Here is a 22,639-nt window from a genome sequence, read left to right as displayed (position 1 = left end):
ACTAACAAATTCAAAGAGCAGAATCAACAGACTGGCAGCGTGTCCACCAGCCAGAACTGCAAACATGCCCTGGAATGAGATTTGACGACTTAGGCTATCCACTTAGATGATTTTGTTAGATTAACGTTTGACCTAGCCCCGTCACCTTGATCTTTGACCTACTGGTCTAAAAAAAATTAGTAGGTTTACCATGTTCTTACCCTTAACTAAGTATAATTAAAATCGGATGAGAAATATCTGAAATATTTTGTTCACACACACACACACACACACACACCGAGTAGGCACCAAGGAGAGCAGACGCAGGCCGACAACTCTCCATACCGGGCCAGCATTGGCCAGTGGTATTACCTAAATAAGTATCTCTATATGAGTCAAGCTCTGTACCAGGTTAGACTAAATGGTTTTCTATTATTTAAAAAAATAAAAAAAAATTAAGAAGTAGAAGCTTAAGCAAGACTTGTTCAAACAGAAAAGAGAACAAAGTAGCGAAAGAATGCGCTCAGTCAGCTGATTGTTTGTTTAGACTACAGCTGCCCCAGGGAATGTAAGTACTCTATGTGCTTTTAGTACTGCAAAATGGCCACATACTTTAGTAAAGCAAATTTGGAAAAGAAAAGGGATAAAGGTAGAAAGCAGGATGATGATTTCTACCAGGAACTGGTTGAAATGGAGACTCACAATAAACTGGTGGAGTGTGTACACAAACTGGAGATGGCTTTTCAGAATGAGAATGATGAAATTAAGAAGCAGATGCACTTGCAAAAGGAAGAAATAGATAAACTAGGAAGGGAGGTCAACAAGAATGGCACAACCATAAATGAACTAACAGTGGAGGTGAGTACACTTAGGAGGAAAATTAGTGAAATGGCAAGTACAGTAGTCAACCACAAGAGTATTATGGAAGAGTTCAAAAATGATACAGAGACAATTAGGCAAGTAAGCAGTCTGATAGACCAGAGCAGTGATACTGAGGAGAAGATAACACAGGTAAATGAAGCTGTGCAAAGCTACAAAAATGATGTGGAAACCACGTGTGCTGAAATGGTGAAAGTAAAGAAAGACTTAGAAACAAGGGTGGCGGAAAAAAAGCATTAAACAGGAAGTGAAAGGAATAATCCAAAACAATCCAAAGTTAGTCAGAGATTCAGTAGATGTCAACAAATCTATAGTAATCACTGGTATAGAAGAGGAAGAAGTAAAAAACAAGATCTCAAGAGACAAAAAGGAGATGGCAAATGTAATGAGCTTATTGAAAGAAGTATCAGAGGAAATCTGTAGTAAAGACATAGAGGAACAAAAAAGGTTAGGGAAATACGAGAAAAGCAAGTCAAGACCTCTAAAGGTAACCATCCAGAGTATAAACACCGTGGAGGAGATACTAAAAAATGCAAAGAATCTTATGGAAAAAGAGGAGTTCAAAAATGTATGGATAAAAAGATGCCTAGCACAAGAGGAACTGGAATTACTGAAAGAGAAGAGGGAGGAAGCAAAAACAAAAAATAAGGGAAGATCAGAAGAGGAGAAGAAGAATTTTTTTTAACAAAATAATAGGATTGCAGGTGCTAAAGTAGTACATAAACAGGAGGGAATAAAAAGGAGGAAGGTAGTAGAACCATGTCATTACAAGTATATAAACAAGATGATGTTGATGTACTCAAATATGGATGGAATGGTAACTAAATTATTAGAGATGAATGATTATGTCAGAGAAAATGAACCATATATAATATGCCTAACTGAAACAAAATTAACACCAAGGATGTCGAATGACATCCTAAACTTAAAGGAATATAATATATGGAGAAGAGATAGGAACTTAAAAAAGGAAGAGGAATTAGAATATTAACTAAGAAAAATCTAAAAATCAAAGAAATAGAACTAGATATACCTTCACAAGTAGAATTGATTGCAGTAGAGATCAACAGAACTGAAGGGAAGGTAATTGTAGCCAAATTGTATATGCCACCTAGATCAAACACATGGGAAAGAGACGAATATGAGAACCTGGCAGAGAGTACAATTCAGAGTTTAAGAGCATTACTACATAAAATGGAAGAGAAATCGGAACGAATTATACTAACTGGAGATTTTAATACAAATATAAATTGGAATCCTCTAGATATAATAAGCCAGGAAAGCTGTTGGGGCCAAAAGCTCCTGGATCTCGTGCAAGAGTTTTTCCTAACGCAACAGGTGAGGGAAACCACCAGAAAAAGAGGACTCGATGTACCCTCAATGCTAGATCTCATATTTACTAGGCAAGAAAATGATATTGACAGTTTAATATATCGCCCTCCATTCGGCACAAGCGATCATGCAGTACTAAATTACAACTTCAGGATAGCATATGACATAGTTAACAGCAATGAAAGTTACAAAAAGAGCCTAAACTATAAAAAGGGAAATTATCATGACCTAAAAAAGTACTTCTTAGAAACTAATTGGGAAAAAGGAACTTAGAGGACAAGATTTAAATGCTGTATATAAAAAATTCTGTGAATTTTATGAATTAGGAATCCAAAAGGACATCCCTCAGCACAAAGAAGCAGAAAAGAATATAGAGAAATGGTTCAATACAGAATGTAAAAAACCAAAAGAAAGAAGAGATTTGTTGTGGAATAGATACAGAAGACATAATAGTGAAAGGGCATATAATAATTACAAACAGGCAAGAAACGATTATACAAGAATAAGGAGGGAAATCCAAAAACAATTTGAGGAGGATATCATAAATAAAAGTAGCGATCAACCGAAGCTATTTTACAGCTACATCAGAAGCAAAACCAAAGTAAAAGATAACATACAATCCATTATGGACGAAGGAATCACCTATACACAAGAGAAGGATATTTGTGAAGCACTAAATAAGAATTTCCAATCAGTTTTTACAGAAAAAAAAAATTGAGAGGAACTATGTGGAACATACATGCCCACACATACTACCAGATATACAAACATCAGAAAAAGAAATACAGTAGGAGCTAAGTAAATTAGACAAAGGAAAATCAAATGGTCCTGATGAAATGTCATGTTGGGTGCTACGTGAATGTGCAAAGGAGTTAAGTAAACCATTATATTTAATTTTCAAGAAATCCTTGAGCCAAGGTAAACTACCTGATATTTGGAAGAAAGCAAACATTGTCCCCTTATTCAAGAAAGGGAATAGACAAAATCCACTCAACTACCGACCATTATCACTGACCAGTGTTGTAAGCAAGGTATTAGAAAAGCTTATAAGAAAGGCTTGGGTAAATCATCTAGAAGAACTCAATATGATAACAGAAAGACAGTTTGGTTTCAGGAAAGGAAAATCATGTGTTACTAATCTGCTGAGCTACTATGACAGAGTAACAGACACAATACAGGAAAGAGAAGGATGGGTGGACGGTATCTATTTAGATTTCAAGAAAGCATTTGACACAGTACCACACCAAAGACTTTTATGGAAACTGTACCATCAGGGAGGAATTCGAGGCAAACTGTATTGTTGGATGCAAGATTTTCTCATAAAAAGAGAAATGAGAACAGTACTAAGGGGAAATTAATCATCATAGAAAGAAGTGACTAGTGGAGTACCACAGGGCTCCAATCATGTTTTTAGTGTATATAAATGATATAGACAGTAACACTGGAAATGACAGCTATCTAAATATGTTTGCAGATGATGCAAAAATACAAAGGAGATTTACTAACACAGACTCTTGTAAAGAGCTACAAGAAGAATTAAATAAACTTCATGAATGGAGTAATACATGGCAAACGGAATCCAATGTGGACAAGTGTCAAGTAATCAAGTTTGGTAAAAGTGGAAAAAGACCTGATTGGGACTATACGTTAGGAAATAAAACCCTACACACATCAGAAAGAGAGAAGGACCTAGGTGTGATTATCAATAACATACTATCTCCGGCTTACCACATCAGTGAGAAAGTACGGAACATGTATACTATCTATCTATTGCCAGACACCACAATCCCGCAAAGGGTGGCCATTTGACACTGAGTTAGTTGTTTTACAGGGAGGGGCACCAACCCTCCACCATCCCACTTGTTGACACGTAGGGAGCACGTATGGTTTAGTTATATGGTTACCACCCAGCGTTGTAAATGGTTTCTTGGCTTACAGGAAACCATTTGGTTTGTCACTCAATGTAAAGCCACCTGTAAAGGAAAAAAAAGGGAATAAGAAGTGACAGGAAAGACAGGAGAAATAGGAAGAGAGGAGGGCAGGCACAGAAAAAGAATGATAAAAGCTAAGGAGGTAGGCAGCACTACATCGTGAGTGGATGATGGTCGCCACCACCTACCGCAAAACATGTATACACTGCTTACAAATATGAGAATAGCATTCACATACATAAATGAAGACATGCTAAGAAGGATAATAATATCATTCATCAGACCAACCCTGGAGTATGCATCAGTAGTCTGGAGTCCTCATCTCAAAAAACACAGACAAGATCGAAAAAGTTCAAAGGGCCGCTACAAGATGAGTACCAAGCTTAAGGGATCTAAGCTACGAAAAAAGACTAAATAAACTGAATCTACCAACACTACAGGAGTGAAGGAAAAGAGGTGACATGATAATGCTATATAAATGCATATCAGGGAAGGAGAAAATAGACATAAATGATTACTTAACCTATGGGGAAGCATTGCAAGAGGACACTGCAAAAAACTGCACAAGAAGAGAGGTGATAAAGACGTAAGGAAATTTAGTTTCCCAAACAGAGCAACTGATCAGTGGAATGTACTACCGAATGAAATAGTGTGTGCCAAAACAATTCACAAATTTAAGGATATGTACAATAAATATGGTTTAAGACACGGGACAGTACGAGCTTGACCCATTCCAGTAAAGATACAATTAGGTAAGAACAATTAGGTAAGAACACACACACACACACACACAGCATGAAAAATATCACCCATTATGAGTTGAAAGAGCGAGCCATACAGCTGTCAAGACCCACCCATAGGTTTGAGAGGGTGAGTGTTGTACTGACGGTGATCCTGGTGGAAAGGTTGTGGCAGGAGGTGGAGTTGGGAACCATTTTCTTGATCCACTGGTAGTACAAGCCAGCCTCAGCCATGGAAGACATTCTGTACAACAAGAAAAATGTTTTTTTTATGTGTCCGACTATGGGCATACACCTAACAGCCCATTCCCCAAGAACCAGCAGCCTCTTACATACAATGCATCTCCACATGCCACTGCTTCGGAGGAAACACCCACCGTCCATACTGAATTCATGCTAGGGTTGTCTCATACAGAACTGGTGTACTGTTATTAGTGGACATGTTTTTACGAAATGTCGGCGGGTCTTATGGTATATCATTAAGGTCTGCATGAACGCAATTCAGTTCCTTAACCCCTTAACCGCGGGCTTGTTTTGCTTTGACTTGCAGCTCCCGCGGGCATATTCGTGTTCTGACAGACTCTCTAAAAATATTTGCCAAAAATCAGTTATTAGTCATAGAATATTAAAATCATATATGCATATAGCACATACCTTCAGCTTTCTCCTGGGATGTTTGTTGAGCCTTCGTCGAGTACCATAGGACTTGTGGAGACCTCTGAAGTTGGGTAACGAAGTCTCCACTTTACACTTCCCAACAACCCGTAATATGATTACCACAGCCTGATAGTATCACTAGAAACACTATTCTATGATTCTCAAATAGTTTGGAATCCATACTCCAGAAAAAAACAAAAAAAAACAGTGAAAGCAATGAAAATTATGAGCGTGTATATGACCTTCCCACTTGAGATCATTCGCCGCTGGTGTTCTGTCATTTATTGTTCATAAAACCCCTCACACTTTATATTTTTGTTACTATATAACACTTATATATATCTACAGTCTTTATCTATAAGTTTCTTTCAGTAATAGTAGTTTATTGTCACTGAAGGCATTCAATTTCTCTTTCAGTAAAGTACGTAGCATTCACTTTCTCGTCCTGTATACTAGCGTTGAGAGTGAATGTCACTTTCACCTTCACTTTCATAACTCACAGTATTCATAAATGCTAGAGTGAAACTTTCACTTTCATTACTCCTAGTATATATACTCGTATTCTTATAACACTACTCATTTACATTTCTATTTACATTCTTTATTTTATTTACATTATTTACATTTCTATATTATTTACACTGGGTTATGCACTGTCACTTGCAGTAACTTATAAAACTATTTTCCATTTTTCACTTATATTTACATTCATTGCTTTCACTTGCTGTTTACACATTATTTACATTTCCACATGACTTGTTTTACTCACCAGAAAGATCATAATCACTCTATATCATTTGTCAGCCCTTTACCTCTGTCCACATGAGGTTTAGTAGGGGGTAGAGGTCACAGGGCCCTTTGCATGGGGCTAAAAATTGGCGGAATTTGGCAGGCACGAATCCGACGTACTTTCACATTGAAAGACGACAGTAAACTGGTACTGGTGGCCTGCCTAGGGAGAGTGTAATACTGCCAACGTCAGCCTTGTGAGAGCTGCTAATATATAGCTATGAAATGATTGGCAGGAAATCTAGACAATACATAATAAATTAGGTAGTTCCAGGTGAATGTAAATATCACTTAGGCTTCTCCCTTCCCTCCTTATATATATTTTTATTACGAGAATAGATTATATGGCATACTTCAAGGAGAAATAAACAGTTAAAATTAGCGAACGAGTGCACGTGAGGAGTTGTCAGGTGATAATTAGCCAATTCCAGGTGTATGGTGGTATCACTTATCTTATTTTTTTTTTTATATACTGTATATTATTTAGTATAAGAATAGGGCATAGGGCTTGTTTCAATGGATGAAATCATTAGAAAATTCCAGGGAAGATTTACTTAGCGTAGCACGGCCGGCCAGGCGAGAGGAGAGGGTAATGGAGGGGAGGTAAGGAGGGGAGTCAACAACGGGGAGAAATGGCTAAATTGTCAACAATGGATAGGAGTACAGATGAGATTAGGAGTGCTGACGTAGTGTTGGACATTGGCAGTACTGATGGATGATACAAGCCACCACTTGAAAGCCTGGACAAGTTCAAAATAACACAGAATCACAAAAGTGATGCCCCGCAGTATGATCCCTTGCTCCCAAGCATCACAAAAGTGATTCCCCTGTGGTTAAGGGGTTAAACTGTCCCTGCTCCAGTCAGGATTTGAAACCGCTTCCACTGGGACTGCAAGTCACCTCTACCGACTCAGCCACCGTCGAAAAGTTGTGTCAGGTGAAATACTAGTTTCAAAAGAGGAAGTATTATCAAATTAAACAATAGTACCATTAAATACAGGCAGTCCATGAGACTCCGTTACCTAGGAAGAAAATGGGATCAATTTTAGTGTACAAAGCTTCAAAATACTCAGAAGCCTGAAAAGCAGTGAAACAAATCCTCAGAAAATACATTAGTGCTAATAACACTTTTCGAGGTAAAAAAATCAAGCCCATATTTTTTTATTGCTTGTTTTTAGAACAATTATGGGGATAATTCATTCACTGGTCAACAGCCAAAATGGTTCTTATATGTGAGTATATGTCCCTGGCTAATTTGATAGCACTGATTTAAAATCTGATATTCATTTTGCACTATTGAGCCAGGTTTCCTGAATATGACACTGAAAACATTCAGCGTGGCATAACTCGTCTCAACCTTGTAACATATTTGAGGTACACACTGATAATACTTTAATGATTTATGGTACAAAAATATGGAAATCCAATGCACATTATATTAGCAAGCAATGAAGTTCTAAAAGTGCTTCTGCACTTTGCTTTTCTGCTTGTTCAGCTGACTCGCTTCATGTTGCAGCATCCAGCAAAAGTCGCCCATCATGTTGGGTCTAAATCAGCCTTGATACCTGCTTTCCATTATAGCAATGTCTTGGTAAAACCTTTCACCGTGCTCATCATTGATGTCTCTGAGGTTATATGGGAAGAAATCAAGGTGGGAGTGAAAGAAATGAATCTTCAAGGACATCTGTGAGCCCAAAGCTCGATAACTCCATAACATGCTTGCCACAGTTTCCTCGTAGATGTCTGCACGATGGTTTCCAAGGTAGTTCTGTGAGACATTCACGAATGATTCCCATGCATCCCTCTCCAGCGGGTTTATTGCACTGATGAAGTCACAACCATTAACCAGCATGCGGATCTGAGGACCATTCAAGACCCCAGCTTTCAAATTGGCTTTGGATACAATGCCACCGAGCTTCATAGACAAGTATTGAAACCCAGTACCCGTTTGATCCATGGCTTTTACGAAATTTATCGTCAAGCCCAGCTTGAGATGCAGTGGAGGCAAGAATTTGTTTTCTGGATCCACAAGGGGTTTGTGAAGAGTGAAGACAGCTGAACCTTCCGGGTGTATCATTTGGTCTTGCTGGCCATTCTTTTCATACATAATGCTCAACATTAGCTCTACTGTTCCACAAGCAGAGAAAGCACATGTGCTTTGTGTAACCACTCTGAAGGCTCAGAAGTAACCTAATTACTTTGAGGTTACCACATATTTTCCACTGATGCTTCTCATACTCGATTGCAGAAAGCACAATCTTCATAGTTTCATAGCTCTCGGTCATCTTCTCCACATGTGCTATTGGCATGGATGGAAGCCGATTCCCATTGTGTAGAAGGATTGCCTTCAGGGTGACTTTTCCTGAATCTATAAACAGACTACAATCATCCGTCTTGTATGGATCAGACTTGCAGAGTTGTTGCATGAGAGACACCATGTCATCACAATAGCAAAGGTTGTCTGCCATTTTGAAAAATGCAGAAGTTGTCTATGCCTTTGATGTGCCGTAGTGATGCGCACTCCGTCTTCCAGCAGGTTACGTTGTTTCAGTCATGATCCCAGGAGCTCTGTCTTTTCTTTAGGCAAATCAAGGTCCCTTATGAGATAATGAAGAGCTCCCTGGTTGAATGGTTTGGGCCCACTGTTTCCTGATTCATCCTGGTAGTCATCATCCATGAGGCTATGACTGGAATCAGATTCGCTGCTTGGCTCGTGTTCAGCAGGTGGGTTTGGAACCAGTAGTTCTGCACTGTGTGGCACTAGTCGGATTGCAGAAGCGATACTGGGGTACTGTACTGTGGCTCATATCTTGATGTTATTGAGACAAAAGTAGCAGTCGTTTCTGTGATCTTTGGACTCTCGCCACACCACTGGTACGGTGAATGGTAAACCCGAACTTCGTTTTCCATGCATCCATTCACTCAGGTGATTGACACAGGACCTACACGCTATGTGAGGCACCCATTTCTTATCTTGGTCTCCCAATGGACATTTGAAGTAGCTTTTGCAGTTCACTCGAACAGCCTTTGTGGTGGGTTTCTTGAAGCTTTCTGGGGTGAACGCTCCACAAATATAAAAAAAAACGGTCAGGATCGTTTACACACTTGCGGTGTTCCATCTTTCACCACTGTCAAAGTAATTGAGAATTTCTGCAAGAAGAGAAGTGGATACCTACAACAAAAACCCATATTTAATCGAAGGAACTAAACAATCAAATGTATGAGTCAAATCCTGTGACCAAGATACACCGATATACTGATTTTCAAGAACCGGACCTGATACATCCTTACTGGTGCCATATTCGAGTTCAGCACCTTTGATTACCCTACAATCAGACCATTTCAATTCACAATCATAAAGTAATTTTATTTTTGTTGACCAGTGTTATGGTTGGTCTGCATACTACGTTATATAATAGATTCAAGGGTCACGCAGAGATTAATATATCTATATCTTATCACTATAGTTCTTTCACTTTAACTTGGTCCAGATTTTTGTCCTTCAAATCTGTCGTTAGGCAATGTGGCCTGTGTTCTCGTTGATTAAAGAAGCTCCCCAGCACCTATACCTGTGCAATTTATTTCGTTTATTACTTCATACTGTCTTCCTCTGTGTCATTTAAATCATTCAAGTATCATCATACTCTAGCATAAATAACAAATCGCTAAGGAAGAGATGCAAAGGAGCTTCATAAACAGACGAGAATCACGATCCCCCCCGTCTCTTAAGCTATTGCCCTCTTCCTGAAGCCGTAGCCCCGTCCCTCTTCGTCCACTCTTCGGGCGGTGGATGAGACAGGACGGGCTTAAGAGGTAAGCTGACTGGCGCCAGGTACAGTAGTCCCTTTCACATAATTCAGTAGTAGAAACTGATACAGCTACGAATTATCACTCTCTCTACCGCACTCCTTTACCAGTATCATTTTCCAGTGTTTTTTCTGTCGTTTACACTTCAGTATTCAAGACTGAGAAATAGCTATTTTATTTTAGGTTAATAAAAAAAAAGTATATCGTCCAACTATCTTTGTACGTCATAGTATAGAGTTCATCTATTTTTAACACTTTAGCATTCAAGATTGAGAGATAGCAAATTTAGGTCAGGTTAGAAAGAAGAGTATACCCAACACGTCTAAGCATCCACTTCCCTTTTGCTAAGTGCTGGAACAAGAGGACTGTCCTTCTGGCCTATCATTGACAGGATCACGGGCAGGAACCGCTCCTTTGACGTGTAGAAGTCACATCTCCCTGGAGAACGATGACAATATTATTACTCTTCTCAGTCTAACATGGCTCAGTTTTTCCTCCGTTTTTAGCTTATTTCACCTAAATTAGTGGCAAAGAAAAAAAAAAAAATACCAGCACTACATTCTTTTCATGACACTTTTTTGTGACTAACATCATATTCTATTGTTATTCTGTTGTTATAATTCTGCATTCAAGATGAAATGATGTCATTTTTAGGACAAGTTAGAGAAAAATTAATTTAGTTCTTTTCACATTAACTTGGCCCACATTCACGTTGCCCACTGGCAGAAAAATAACAAGTGTTCCGGCTCTACGTCCTTTCCGTAGCACTTCCTCGTGACCATGGGTTTGTGTTTTAGTGTTAATCTATTGGTATAACTCAACATTGAAGATGGAGAGATGGCAGTTTGGGGCCAAATGAAAGTAAACAGAGTATTGGATCTCTGCTCAAGACAATTTCCACATTAGTAACACTCCCACCCCACACACCCATATTTATCGGAGACGTCAGATGATATTAATTAGCAATAGATTGAGGTCCATTAGTATCCTAAAGTACAAATGACTCTCTCTCCCTCTCTCTCTCTCTCTCTCTCTCTCTCTCTCTCTCTCTCTTACCTGTATTGGTGTAGTCTTGTCCAATCATCATAAGCAGCATCAACTCAAGCTCCACAAGTACATGGTGTCCGGGTCGAACCATTGTGTTCATCACGTTGGAGAATTCCATCAGTGTGTGATGTCTGACCCTCCCAGCCTCCTCTGCCTCCCTCACCTCTCGATATATCCCGGATTCCACTGACTGGGGGAGGAGGGTGAGAGAGGTCATCATTATCATCATCACTTTCATCATCATCATCATCATCATCATCGTCATAAGAATTCTAGGTAAGCAGAGCAAGAATTTCTGAGAAGTGAAGAGACGGTGTTAGAAAGATCTGAAGTTAAGTCTGCTCACCTGTAGTAGTGCACAATAAAGGTGTGTTCTGCCATACCAGAATGGCGAGATAATAACAATGGATATCTGACACGTTAGCCTGGTTTTTCTTGTGTTATTTTTCCAAAGCAAAATTTTACCTTCGGTTTGGAAACGCAAAAATGCCATTACGTTGATATTTCTTGAAGTTTCCAGATGATTTAGTTAAGATTTAAAGTCATTTTTGTACCACCATACTTCTGAGTTGTTGTTATTGAGTAACCTCGGTTTGTCTGGCCGAGCAGACCCATTAATACCAGGTAAGCAACCGCCCCTGCATGGCCGTCCTGTGCCATGCACTGATATACCTTTGTGTCAGACAGTGCCTCGCGACAGCAAAGCGCCGGTAAGAGATTAGAGGTTTGGTCCTGGATGGATGCCGCACCTGCGTCCCTCAATTCTGGCAAAAGGGGCATCATATTAGGCTCCACATCACTCCATTATTTGTTTATATGATTATTACCTAGCATTGTAAATGGATCGTCGGTTACAGGAAGTATGAGGCTTATCACTCAGTGTAGCGTCGCCGGAGGTGGAAAGAAGAGTGATAAAAGTTAACAGGAAAGATGGGAGAAAAAGGAAGGGAGGAGGGCAGACAGAGAGAAGGGATGGTAAAGATGATGGAAAGAGTAGGTAGCACTGCTTCAGGTGAGTGGATGATAGTTGCCACCACCTCCTCCCATACTTCTGAGCAGTTATCTTATGTCAAGATTAGCTGGCAACACATCAGTTTTTGCCTCCAGATGCTGCAAGTGACAGCTCCCTTATGTAATTATTGGCTAATCCACACAGGGGCAGTAAAACGGAAATCTGTATAATGAAACTTTACAGAAGGATCTTGAAATATTTATCAATGCAGAGAACGTTTGGAAGACTTAAGCAGTGCAGAGGGATCATGAAATAATTACCAGTAAGGAGAGCAATTTTGTAAGAACGTTGATCACATTTTCTCAAATGAACGTCGCTGAGGGGGATCACCATGACGTGGTAGCAAAGCTTGAAGCTTGGCTGGCAGTGCCCCCTACTCTGGAGGCCCGCCTACCTTTGTAGGGTTCGGCATTTGTCGATCTCGTGGACCAAGAACGACCCCCAACCTATAACACTGGTAGAGGAAGCCTGCTTGTGATGTTGCTTGCCCCTACCCACCTTCCTTCTTGGGTGGGTTTTCTTGTCCCCTAACGTGTTTGGGATTCGTGGCATCCTATAACGCTGGGAAACGGGAGTCCAGGGGGTTAAGTGATGCTGCACAATGCGCCCTGCAGCTTGCATCACACCTCTTTGGTCCCCCTATTCTGGCTAGATGGGTGGCCTGGTTTGGCCCGATTAAGTCAATTGGCTGGTCACTTGTTGGCATGGGTCAAGTGGGCACTGCATGGCCTTGTGACTCCTATTGTCCTGGACACATCCTTGTCCGGGTCCCACAGTGGTTACCTGCGTGTTCTCCCTCACTACCTCTGGGGTTGCCAGTGATGTTATCCCTGGCATATGACCTCCCCCTGTTGGGCTCTGTGGTAGGCGGATGGGTGGGGGAATGAAGTTTTTCAGTTGCTATACATGGTGTCTTCAGTAAGTGTTGTTGACGATGCTCGGACAATCTTTAGATGTTTCCTCCGCTATTGCTACTCTTGAGCCTTACCAAGCACCTGGGAACTGTCGTCCTTTGAAAGAACGTCGGCATGGTGGGACTCTGGGGTTAGGCCCAGGCAAAGCGGTGCCCATGTCATACGCGAAATATCTAATGCTGAAGCCCTCTGAGGGCAGGTCAGTCCTAGATATTGATATATTTGCTTTGCACTGATCCATTGTTTCTGCATGTGGCAGAGAACCTAAAATATCTTCTTCAAGGGATATAGACATCGTTGTTGAGGTGTCCTCCCCAGAAGAGAGCTCCCAATTATTGGCTCTGACCTCTGTTTCTGGTGATGATGTTACCTGTGTTCCTTATGCAGCCTTTAACTGATGAGAAGGAGTCATTCTTTCCCGTGACCTATTCCGATACTCAGAGGCACGGCTGTTGGAGGAACTGCAGGTGTGTTGAATGTTCAGCACCTGCAGAAGAAAATAGTTGGTGTCCTGACCCCAACTCTGACCTTGTTCCTGGCATTTGACAAGTTAACCTTACCTGCTTCTCTGAAACTCAGTTGTCACTTCCAGTGAAGCTGTATCTGCCAACTCCAAAGTGGTGTTTCCACTATCAGCGTTATAGACATGGTAGCTGCATTTGCTCCCATGCACACGCTTGTCTTCCTGGTGTAAGTGTCTCCTGTGGCGAACCAAGCCGTACCGATATATGTCCATGACCCTTTAAATGCTATCACTGTGGGGTCCTTAACCCTATTCGGTGCAACCCGTGATAGGCTCTAACTAATTTTTACCAATACTCTAGTTTGTAAGCAATGCATGGTCTTACGATGGTTTTCTTATTAATTCACTGGAAACACAAGTGGTGATTCTGAGCGAAAAAACTGGGTTGAAACGAGCGTTTTCTCTAAAATTAACGATTTTTCCCCGTGGAGAGCGCTAAACAAAAAAAAAACGCTCGATGATGAGTGGAATATTTGGGACCTTAGCCTACGCAAGCCTAGCGATCATCAACACAGCTTCCAGACGTACGATCGTTTCCTATTTTCATTAAAACTATTTTCTATGTATTATTCATTGTTCATACTTTATGCTCCTCATACCTAGTGAAATGGTTATTTCATGCACTAATTTTTTTTATCTATGTATTATTCATTGTTTATTCTCTATGACTCCTCATAGCCAATGAAATGCTTGTTCGTACGCATACACACAGATACACACACGTGCATTGTAATGTGCACACACACACACACACACACACGAACCTCGCGGCTCTTGTAGGCGTACCGGACGGACGGTTAGTTAGGCATTAATTAGGGGACGGGGAAGACGTGTTGACGGACGTAGTCATGGCTTTTACTTTCGACTATGTTGACGACCCAGACGAAGATTACTCGGCAGAGGTAGTTGGCGATGATGATGATGATGACCTTGCCTTGGATAGAGTAACTGAGGATGACGATGAAGCTGAGGATCAGAATGATGACATTATGAATGAAGAAGAGTGGGTACCCGTCAGAAACAGAAAGCCACTGGTGAGAAATTGATTAATCAGTTCTTTGGACCAATGCTTGAACAAACAAAATTATGACGAATTTGTCCTGCCACACGAGCTCAGGGAATATAACTGCATTTTAGAGAAACCCCAGAGAAAATCAGATAACGGTAAGTCAATAACATGGACCAATCATACAGAAGGTAGTGTGTGTGTGTTGATTCGTCCACCTTACTGAGAACAGAAGGTAGGCATGTTGAGAAGATATTGGCCAGTGAAGGATGTTTGTTAGGAGAGGCAAGGTCGGCTAATACAGAACTAATGGCATGGGAGTTGTTTATAACATCTAATATGATTGATGGTATTGTAACCCATACTAACAAGAAAATTCAAGGTATAATTACCGAAATTTCTAATACTGACAGTGCTGAAATACCAACACACGTCAAGGTGACTGATGCCATAGAATTGAAAAGCTTTTTTGGCCTGCTGTATGCAAGAGGCTTGTTAGGACAAAATAAATATTGCTATAAACGTCTCACTATGGAAGGGTTTGGTCATCCAATATTTGGAGCCGTCATGTCTGTAAAACGATTTGGTTTCTTACATGCCAACATAACTTTTGACAACACTGATACCAGACACCAGAGATGGGTACACGATCGGTCTGCAGCAATTAGCTTTTTGAACAGTTCAATAATTGTTGTTGCTCAGTGTTAGAGCCAGGTGACTTCTTGACCATTGATGAAATGTTGTATGGGTGTAGAACACAAATAGGGTTCAGACAGTACAATAAGAGCAAACCCGTACGCTACGGCCTACTATATAAATCTATTAATGCTGTTAGATATCCATTTACCTTTAGGACAGCTGTATATTCAGGTAAACCTTCTGGAGAGCCAGGACCACACTACATACGCGGTACAGTCCCAACAGTGAAAGCTCTGGTAAGTCAGTTACAAGCCTCAGTCGACCTTAGAGGTAGGATTATTAGTCTGGATAGATTGTACACAAGTATAGAGTTATTGGAGTGGCTTCAAGCACAAGGTATCTCAGCCTTAGGTACTATAGATTCTACCAGGAAAGGCATACCACCAGAGATAAAGACAGTCACACAAAGGGAAGATAGGTCATACAAAGTTTACTGGAAGAAGCACGGGGAGGAAATGACACTGAACTCCTATGTAACACCCACCAAAAGGAAAGGTAAGAAAAATGTGTTACTTCTGAGCACAGTCTCCCCTATATTAGGCATTACCAAGGATGATGATCTGAAAAAAAACAGCTATATTTAAATTGTATGATTTCACTAAAGGAGGCACTGACATTATGGATCAGAGAATAAGTTTTCATACAGTACACACTAAATCTAGATGGACAGTGAATGCCCTTGGCTACATCCTCGACACTGCCAGAGTAAATTCACAGACAATTTATTCACCGCATAATAATCAGGACCCAAGAAAAATTGCTTCAATCTCCTATGGCTGGCAGTTAGTGAAGGCATTGTGTAATATGCAAATTGAAAGAAGAAAAGTTCAGGCTTGTGGTTTGACCAGGAATACAATAGCTAAGATGAATCTGATGCTCGGACAGGGAGATGTAGAGGAGGCCGTCCCAGAAGTATCACATGAGATTAGGTCAGGGAAGTGGCGCAAATGTCATTCATGCCTGGAGTCTATTTATGGTCCAGGATACACTCAGAATCGCCCTAAAGTAAAACTGTCCACGAAACAATGTCAAGTATGTCACAAGCACACCTGTGATCAGCATTTAAATAAAATATGTACGAAATGCTATGGTAACATGCCCAATCAGTGAAAGTCATGTTTTGGAAATTAAAAATGACTGTGCACGTCTGCGAATATGTATAGATTATGACTGAGTTTACTTTATTACGGATTATATTTTTATGTTTAAAAATTTCCTTATATGATAGATGTAGAGATACGGAAGGTGAGGATTTTGCAGCATAAGAATCCTCCAGCTTACTTATATTAGTTGGAAGTATAGAGTAATAAGGATGTTCGAGTGTGTAGGATCAAATACCGCCGGACAATACATAGACTAGGAGCATAGGCATCGATAGCCCCGAGTTAACGGTTACTGCTATTACTTTCGACCTGTGATGGGCTGTGGGTCACTGAGGGCCCTGTTAGTTAATTGGCACCCGTCGGAATCTTTTTAACGTACCAGGGGTCGATGCTGCAGGGGCTGGATCAGCTGAAATGAAGCATGGTCTCGCAGTGGAGAGGAGCTGGGGCCTGATTGACTGCTGTCTCCCTTGAAAGCGCCAGGCAAGGCTCTGGACCTCACCCCTCATATCTACACTGTGTCTGTGCATTAACCAGGGAACAGCTTGTTCTCCAGTTAATAGAGATATAGGGTTTAACCAGGAAGCTACGGGCTGCTCTAAGCGATTCAGTAATCCAAGGACTGGCACGTTTCCTGGTTAATAATCTACTCGTAAGAATTTAATGGTGACCTCGCATGTACGGAGCTCTGGCTGGCAGCTGCATTTCCTCGTGGTGACTACTAACAAAGGATCAAGGGACTGACTGGCTGACCGACAAAGGTCTCATTGATAGGCTAGTGATTGACCAGTGGGAAATTACTAAAAAACTGACATCAGAAGGACAGTCTACTGACTGATTTGTAGGTATTTAGGGATTGACTGCCTCACTGAGTAACAGTTTATATACTGATGCTATTTTGGATATAACTATACATAACTGAATGTTTGTTATTGCATTGTTCAGAATACTCCTTGGGGCGTAGCATGAGCAGATAGAGCTACCGTGCCCTTTGAATAATTGGTTATAACTGAATATTTTTCTGTGCCCTTCAATTATAATTTGCAGTACTCGAATTTAGAAATTCCTATATATTTGTGACAGATTTGGCCTTCTCAAGGACCCCATTCAGATGTAAGTAAGGAGTGACAAGCAGGTAGACCTTTATTATACAACACAGGGGCGGGCAGAACAGGAGGTAGATAAGGCACAAGGCTGTTGATGTGGAATTATGCAATTAATATTCTTTTTCAAGCATTTTTTTCCCGTACATCTACCGCCTTGTGCCTTATCTACCTCCTGTTCTCCCCGGCCCTTTCTTACTCGCCATCCATTTGTATGATAAAGGTCTACCTGTTTCTCACTCCTTAGTTACACGTGAAGTGGGTCCATGAGAAGGTCGAATCTGTTTTGTTCTCACGAATAGATTAGATTTCACACACCAACACAATCCTCACAAACCACCACAGTCCTCACACACCACCACAGTCCTCACACACCACCACAGTCCTCGCACACAACACAGTCCTCACACAACTAAACAGTCCTCACACACCAGCACGGTCCTCACACACCAACAGTCCTCACACACCACCACAGTCCTCAGACACCAACACAGCCCTTACATACCAACACAGTCCTCACACACCAGCACAGTCCTCACACACCAACACAGTCCTCACACACCACACACGTGTATAATTAATTAATAAGGATAATACTGTAATTCATTATTATAGTGGTAATGACATTTGAATAATTAATGTAACCACTTTCTAAAGGGAGGAGGTTGGGGAAAGTGGTTGGTGGGATACATAGCGAGTTGGGTCCTCGTCCCGTATACTGGTAACACACTTTTTTTTAGTGTGGCTGAAACTCGCTTGGCTAAATATTATATTCAGTCATTAGAAAGAAATATATAGTAGCATTATCATCATCATCACCATCATCATTATGTACTTTCCGTTTTTAGTCCACAGCAGGACTGGACTCTTTACTTAGGGAGGTTTTAGTCAGGAAGCCCTAACCCACGGCCCTGCACAGTTGTTGTCTTTATACTCGGGGTTTTATTCGCCCCTGTGTAGAGCACAACTCTCATGTGCTGGGGAGGCTCCCCACACACAGTTCTTCTCAACAGGGTGGAGTCGAATGCTTTTCGTCTCATTAACTTTACTGGCTCCCTTCAGCCTCTGTCTCTTCGCCGCATTGTTGCATCATTGTCTCTTTTCTATCGCTACTTCAATGGTCACTGCTCCTCTGAACTGTCTGTTTGCATCCTTCTACCACCACGGCGGGCACGTAGCACCCGTATAGCCAACAAACTCATCCCTTTTCTGTCCAACTCTCTAAAGCAAGAGTTAACCGTTGCTCCAGTCATTCATGTATGCAACAGGTCAACTCTAGAATTGTTTCCATCTCTGTTTTTCTTACTGCCTACGGTCTTCTGTCTTTCATACGCAGTGTGTCCAGGATTCTCGAAATGAATGGATCTTGAATTTGGCCCTGCTGTCTTGTTTTCTTGAAGGGAGCAGTTTGCAGGCCCCTGCCCTTTGGTTCCTTCTTTCTTGCATAAAAAAATTATTTGTATGTATAACCAGTAATTATATACATGCTTACATTATTTGATTTCCTTTACTGATACCTCTCTCTCCATCAACTAGTCTACCTAGTAGAGGAAAAAATAAATCCACTGAAAGTGAGTTTAGGAGTTATGATGGTGAGGGAGAAAGAGAGCATTAGTGGTGTAGAGTGAGTGAGAGAAATAGTGGTGAGAAAAAAGCGGTGGTGGTGAGACAGGGAGAGTAGGGTAGAAGGAAATACAGTGGTGAGTGTGAGGGTGATGGAGGGAGGGAAGGTGGTGGTGAGGGAGGAAGATGGGAGGTGGTGAGTGTGAGGGAGGAAGAGTGGTGATGATGATGAAGGTGTGTAGGCTATCAATTCCATGTTATGGTCGGTGTGTGTGTGTGTGTGTGTGTGTGTGTGACAACAGTAAACGGTTTATTGATACTGCAGCCCTGTGTGTGTGTGACAACAGTAAACGGTTTATTGATACTGCAGCCCTCAGACAGAAAATATAGCTTTGATTTATGGCAAACATGATAAGCGTTGGTGAATGGTAAAATATTTGGTCATTTGATATTTGCATTAATTTTAAATTTGATAATAGTTAAACGTGTGTGTGTGTGTGTGTGTGTGTGTGTGTGTGTGTTTGTTTGTGCGGTACGATATGTTTGGCGGCGCTTGCCTTGCAACGGCGCCGACGTGTCCGAATGCGTTCCTTTCACTTCGTCAAACCAATAACATTACTCAAGATTCTTTTCACGATACTAGGGTCGTAAGTGTGGGAAATCACCAAGTGATGCATCGAATAAGGTTAAGCTGGATAGGTCAGAAACTGTCCTCGATACTCCCTGGAGAAGGAGATTCTGTCCATTTGTACATGTGAGCGAGTATCGTTTCCTGAAGCAAAGAGGAGAGCACAGACCCATTTCTTCCAGCCCAGGGTTACTTATGATTCTGTCTTTCTGGAGAGTTTGTGCGCTGTCCTGTTTCTCAGAAGCAGCCTCAACCCATTCCATTGCCCACCTCTTCATCTGGTGATTTGACCGATGTTGTCCCCTATGTTGGTACTGCATGTAAGATTGGTGTTCGCCCACCCTCGACTCCGACTGTTTCTGCCCCCACTTTGGTGCCTGAGGGTTTGCTCACTTCCATGGTGGTGGCAGATGTCCATGTTGATGTGTCTCCTTGTCCTGCCTTGTCCAGCACGCTTGAAGTTCCATCTGTCCCAGGAGAACGTCACTGTGGTTCGACAGAGTCCTCACAGCCTGAAGACCGTCCACTTAAGGTTTCTGTTTTGGAACCTAGTGTCGACCTCTCTGCTGTTCCCTCTGCCCTGGAGGTTGTGATGTATGGCCATTTGGAGGCTGAAGTTTATGGTTTGTCTGTAGTCCAGTCCCCACCAGGGGATGATGTAGCACAGACCGTTGGTGTTTCAGTTGTGCCGCATACCATTTCACCCGCACAGGGTTCTGGTCCTGTGGACTCAGCTTCTACTTCTGTGGCTACTGATGGTGGCACTTGTTGTCCTGCATCATCGAAGGCAGCCTCCAAGCCACCTTCCAAGCAAACTGTTGTTCCCCCACAGGAGGAGTATTGTAAAACTTTCTTCTTCCTCGTCTCCACATTTGCCTTGGGATGTTCGGCATAGGGTGTGGGTTGCTGGTGCTGGGCAGGCTCTTCCTAAGGACATTCCTAAGCATCAATCCTGCTTGCTTGTGAGGAGTTGTAAAGTCCTGCACCTTAACCTGATCCATTATCTATTATGGGTTCTATCATTCAGTGGAATTGTCGTGGTCTATGTCCCAGCTATGAGGAACTGTGTCATTTTGGAGTACAATTTTCTCCTACCTGCATGTGTATCCAGGAGACCATGGTTGGTGATGATGTTCCTTCTGGTCCATCTGGCTACGATGCCTTATATTCTCATCCTCTGCCAGGGGAAAGTCATAATGGAGATGTTGCTATCTTCTTTCGTCAGGATATTCCAATCACTTGCCTGAACATTTTCATTCCCTTGCAAGCTGTTGCTGTCCAGATGTTTTTACATTGTAATTATACAAGTACTAGTCTTTACCTTACTCCTATAGTCAAGGTGCCCGACTCTGAGGTTGTCATTATTGTACACTTGCAACCTACCATTCAAAAGTGCGTCTGATTTCATATCATATTATACACGAATCATATTATTATGCACAAATATATTATAAAAGAATATTATTATACACGAATCATACACATCTCATACACGAAATCGGACGCACTGTTGAGGGGTAAGATGCCGGGGCATGTTAATGAGAACCTCAGAGTCGCGCGCTGCAACTGTAGTACTACTGTCGAATGGGCGGATCTGGAACACCTTATTCATGGCCTTCTTTCTCCTTTTCTGTTACTAGGAGATATGAACATTATCATCCATTATGGGGTGGCGGTGAAGCCAATCCCTGAGGTGTTACGCTGGCTTCTTTAGTGGTCTATGAGGAGTTTGAACATTTTAAGTTTTAAGGAAATTACTAAGTTCCATAGCAGTAATGTAACTTTTACTGCTATTGATTTGTCCTTGCGCTCAGCTGATTTTAATTTGGATGTGTTGCCTGACCTGTAAGAGAGCGACCACATCCCATTACTTTCAACTGCAGCTGTTGATGGACTTTACCCTCGGCTTCATCACTAGCGACTGGGAACTTTTCGTGGAATTAAGTTCCAACACCTTTTCTGTTAAGGAGTTTGGTTGTCTTGCTGAGGTTGTGTGTTACTACACTGAAGGTTTGCATTCAGCGGCCCTGTTATCCAATCCAGGAACAAAGGGTCAGTGTCCGATACGTCTGGTTCCATAGTGGAACCCTAAGTGTAGTTCCACAATGAGAGCCAAACAAGTTGCCTTCTTTCAACTTCGTCGCCACCGTCAGGATCATCAGTATTTTGTGGTATATCGGAGGACGCAAACTCATATAAGGCGGATTTTAAAGGAGGCCCAGCGTTCATTCTAAGAAGGTTATGTTTCCTCAATCAGTTCCAGGACTTCCTTCACTCAGGTGGGGAAGTGAGGAAGAAAAATTTCGGGAAAATTTATTATTCCCGCCCTTCCTATTTAATCTGCAGCATGTGGAGCTGTGGCTGATCCTTTTGCTGTTGCAGAGTTGCTTGTTGATCATTTTGCCAGTGTGTCACAGAAGGATACAGATTAGACTTTGGCTTGCCACTGTCGGTGCCTAGAGGCTCGTGGCCTCAGTTTTGCCTTTTCTGGGGGAGAGTCTTATAATGTCCCCTTTTCTGTTTCCGAACTTCAGGTGGCTGTGTCGAAGTACAGTGATTCCTCCTGGTGGTGATGATATTCCTTATACCTATTAACATCACCTTTCTGATAATTCCCTTGCACTTTTGCTGTCATTGTTTAATAAGCTCTGGTATCCTGGTGAGTTTCCGGCTTGTTGGGATCCTGCTGTAGTTATCCCCATTCCCAAGCCAGGTAAGGGTCTTCTACAGGTAAGGAATTACCGGCCCATTTCTCTGACTTCTTCTATGTGCAGGGTCTTAGAGAAGATGGTCAATGTTAGGCTTATGTGGTTTGTGGAGAGAGGTGACTTCTTATCCCCTGTCCAGTATGTCTGTCTATCTATTGCCAGATGCCTCAATCCCGTTTGGGGTGGCCACAAACAAATAGCCTCCAAGTCGCCCTGTCC

General features: G+C 41.6%; 1 protein-coding gene across 1 annotated transcript in view; it reads right to left on the bottom strand.

The window, feature by feature from the left end:
- LOC145397160 (uncharacterized) overlaps nucleotides 1-22,639 on the bottom strand; it is a 94,803-nt gene that overhangs the window by 5,727 nt on the left and 66,437 nt on the right. Inside the window, exons 10-13 of the mRNA XM_080270357.1 lie at nucleotides 11,171-11,351; nucleotides 10,449-10,552; nucleotides 7,873-8,165; nucleotides 4,960-5,105 (exon numbers count right to left, since the gene is read on the bottom strand). Coding sequence (XP_080126483.1) covers nucleotides 4,960-5,105; nucleotides 7,873-8,165; nucleotides 10,449-10,552; nucleotides 11,171-11,351 — 724 coding nt within the window. The remainder of the gene's footprint in view (nucleotides 1-4,959; nucleotides 5,106-7,872; nucleotides 8,166-10,448; nucleotides 10,553-11,170; nucleotides 11,352-22,639) is intronic.

Source organism: Coenobita brevimanus, chromosome 40, assembly GCF_032717465.1.
Source record: "Coenobita brevimanus isolate Jiangsu-jjx chromosome 40, ASM3271746v2, whole genome shotgun sequence".
NCBI classification, from domain to species: Eukaryota; Metazoa; Arthropoda; class Malacostraca; order Decapoda; family Coenobitidae; genus Coenobita; species Coenobita brevimanus.
Note: the sequence above shows the minus strand (reverse complement) of the source record. Positions and strands in the feature narration are given on the sequence as shown.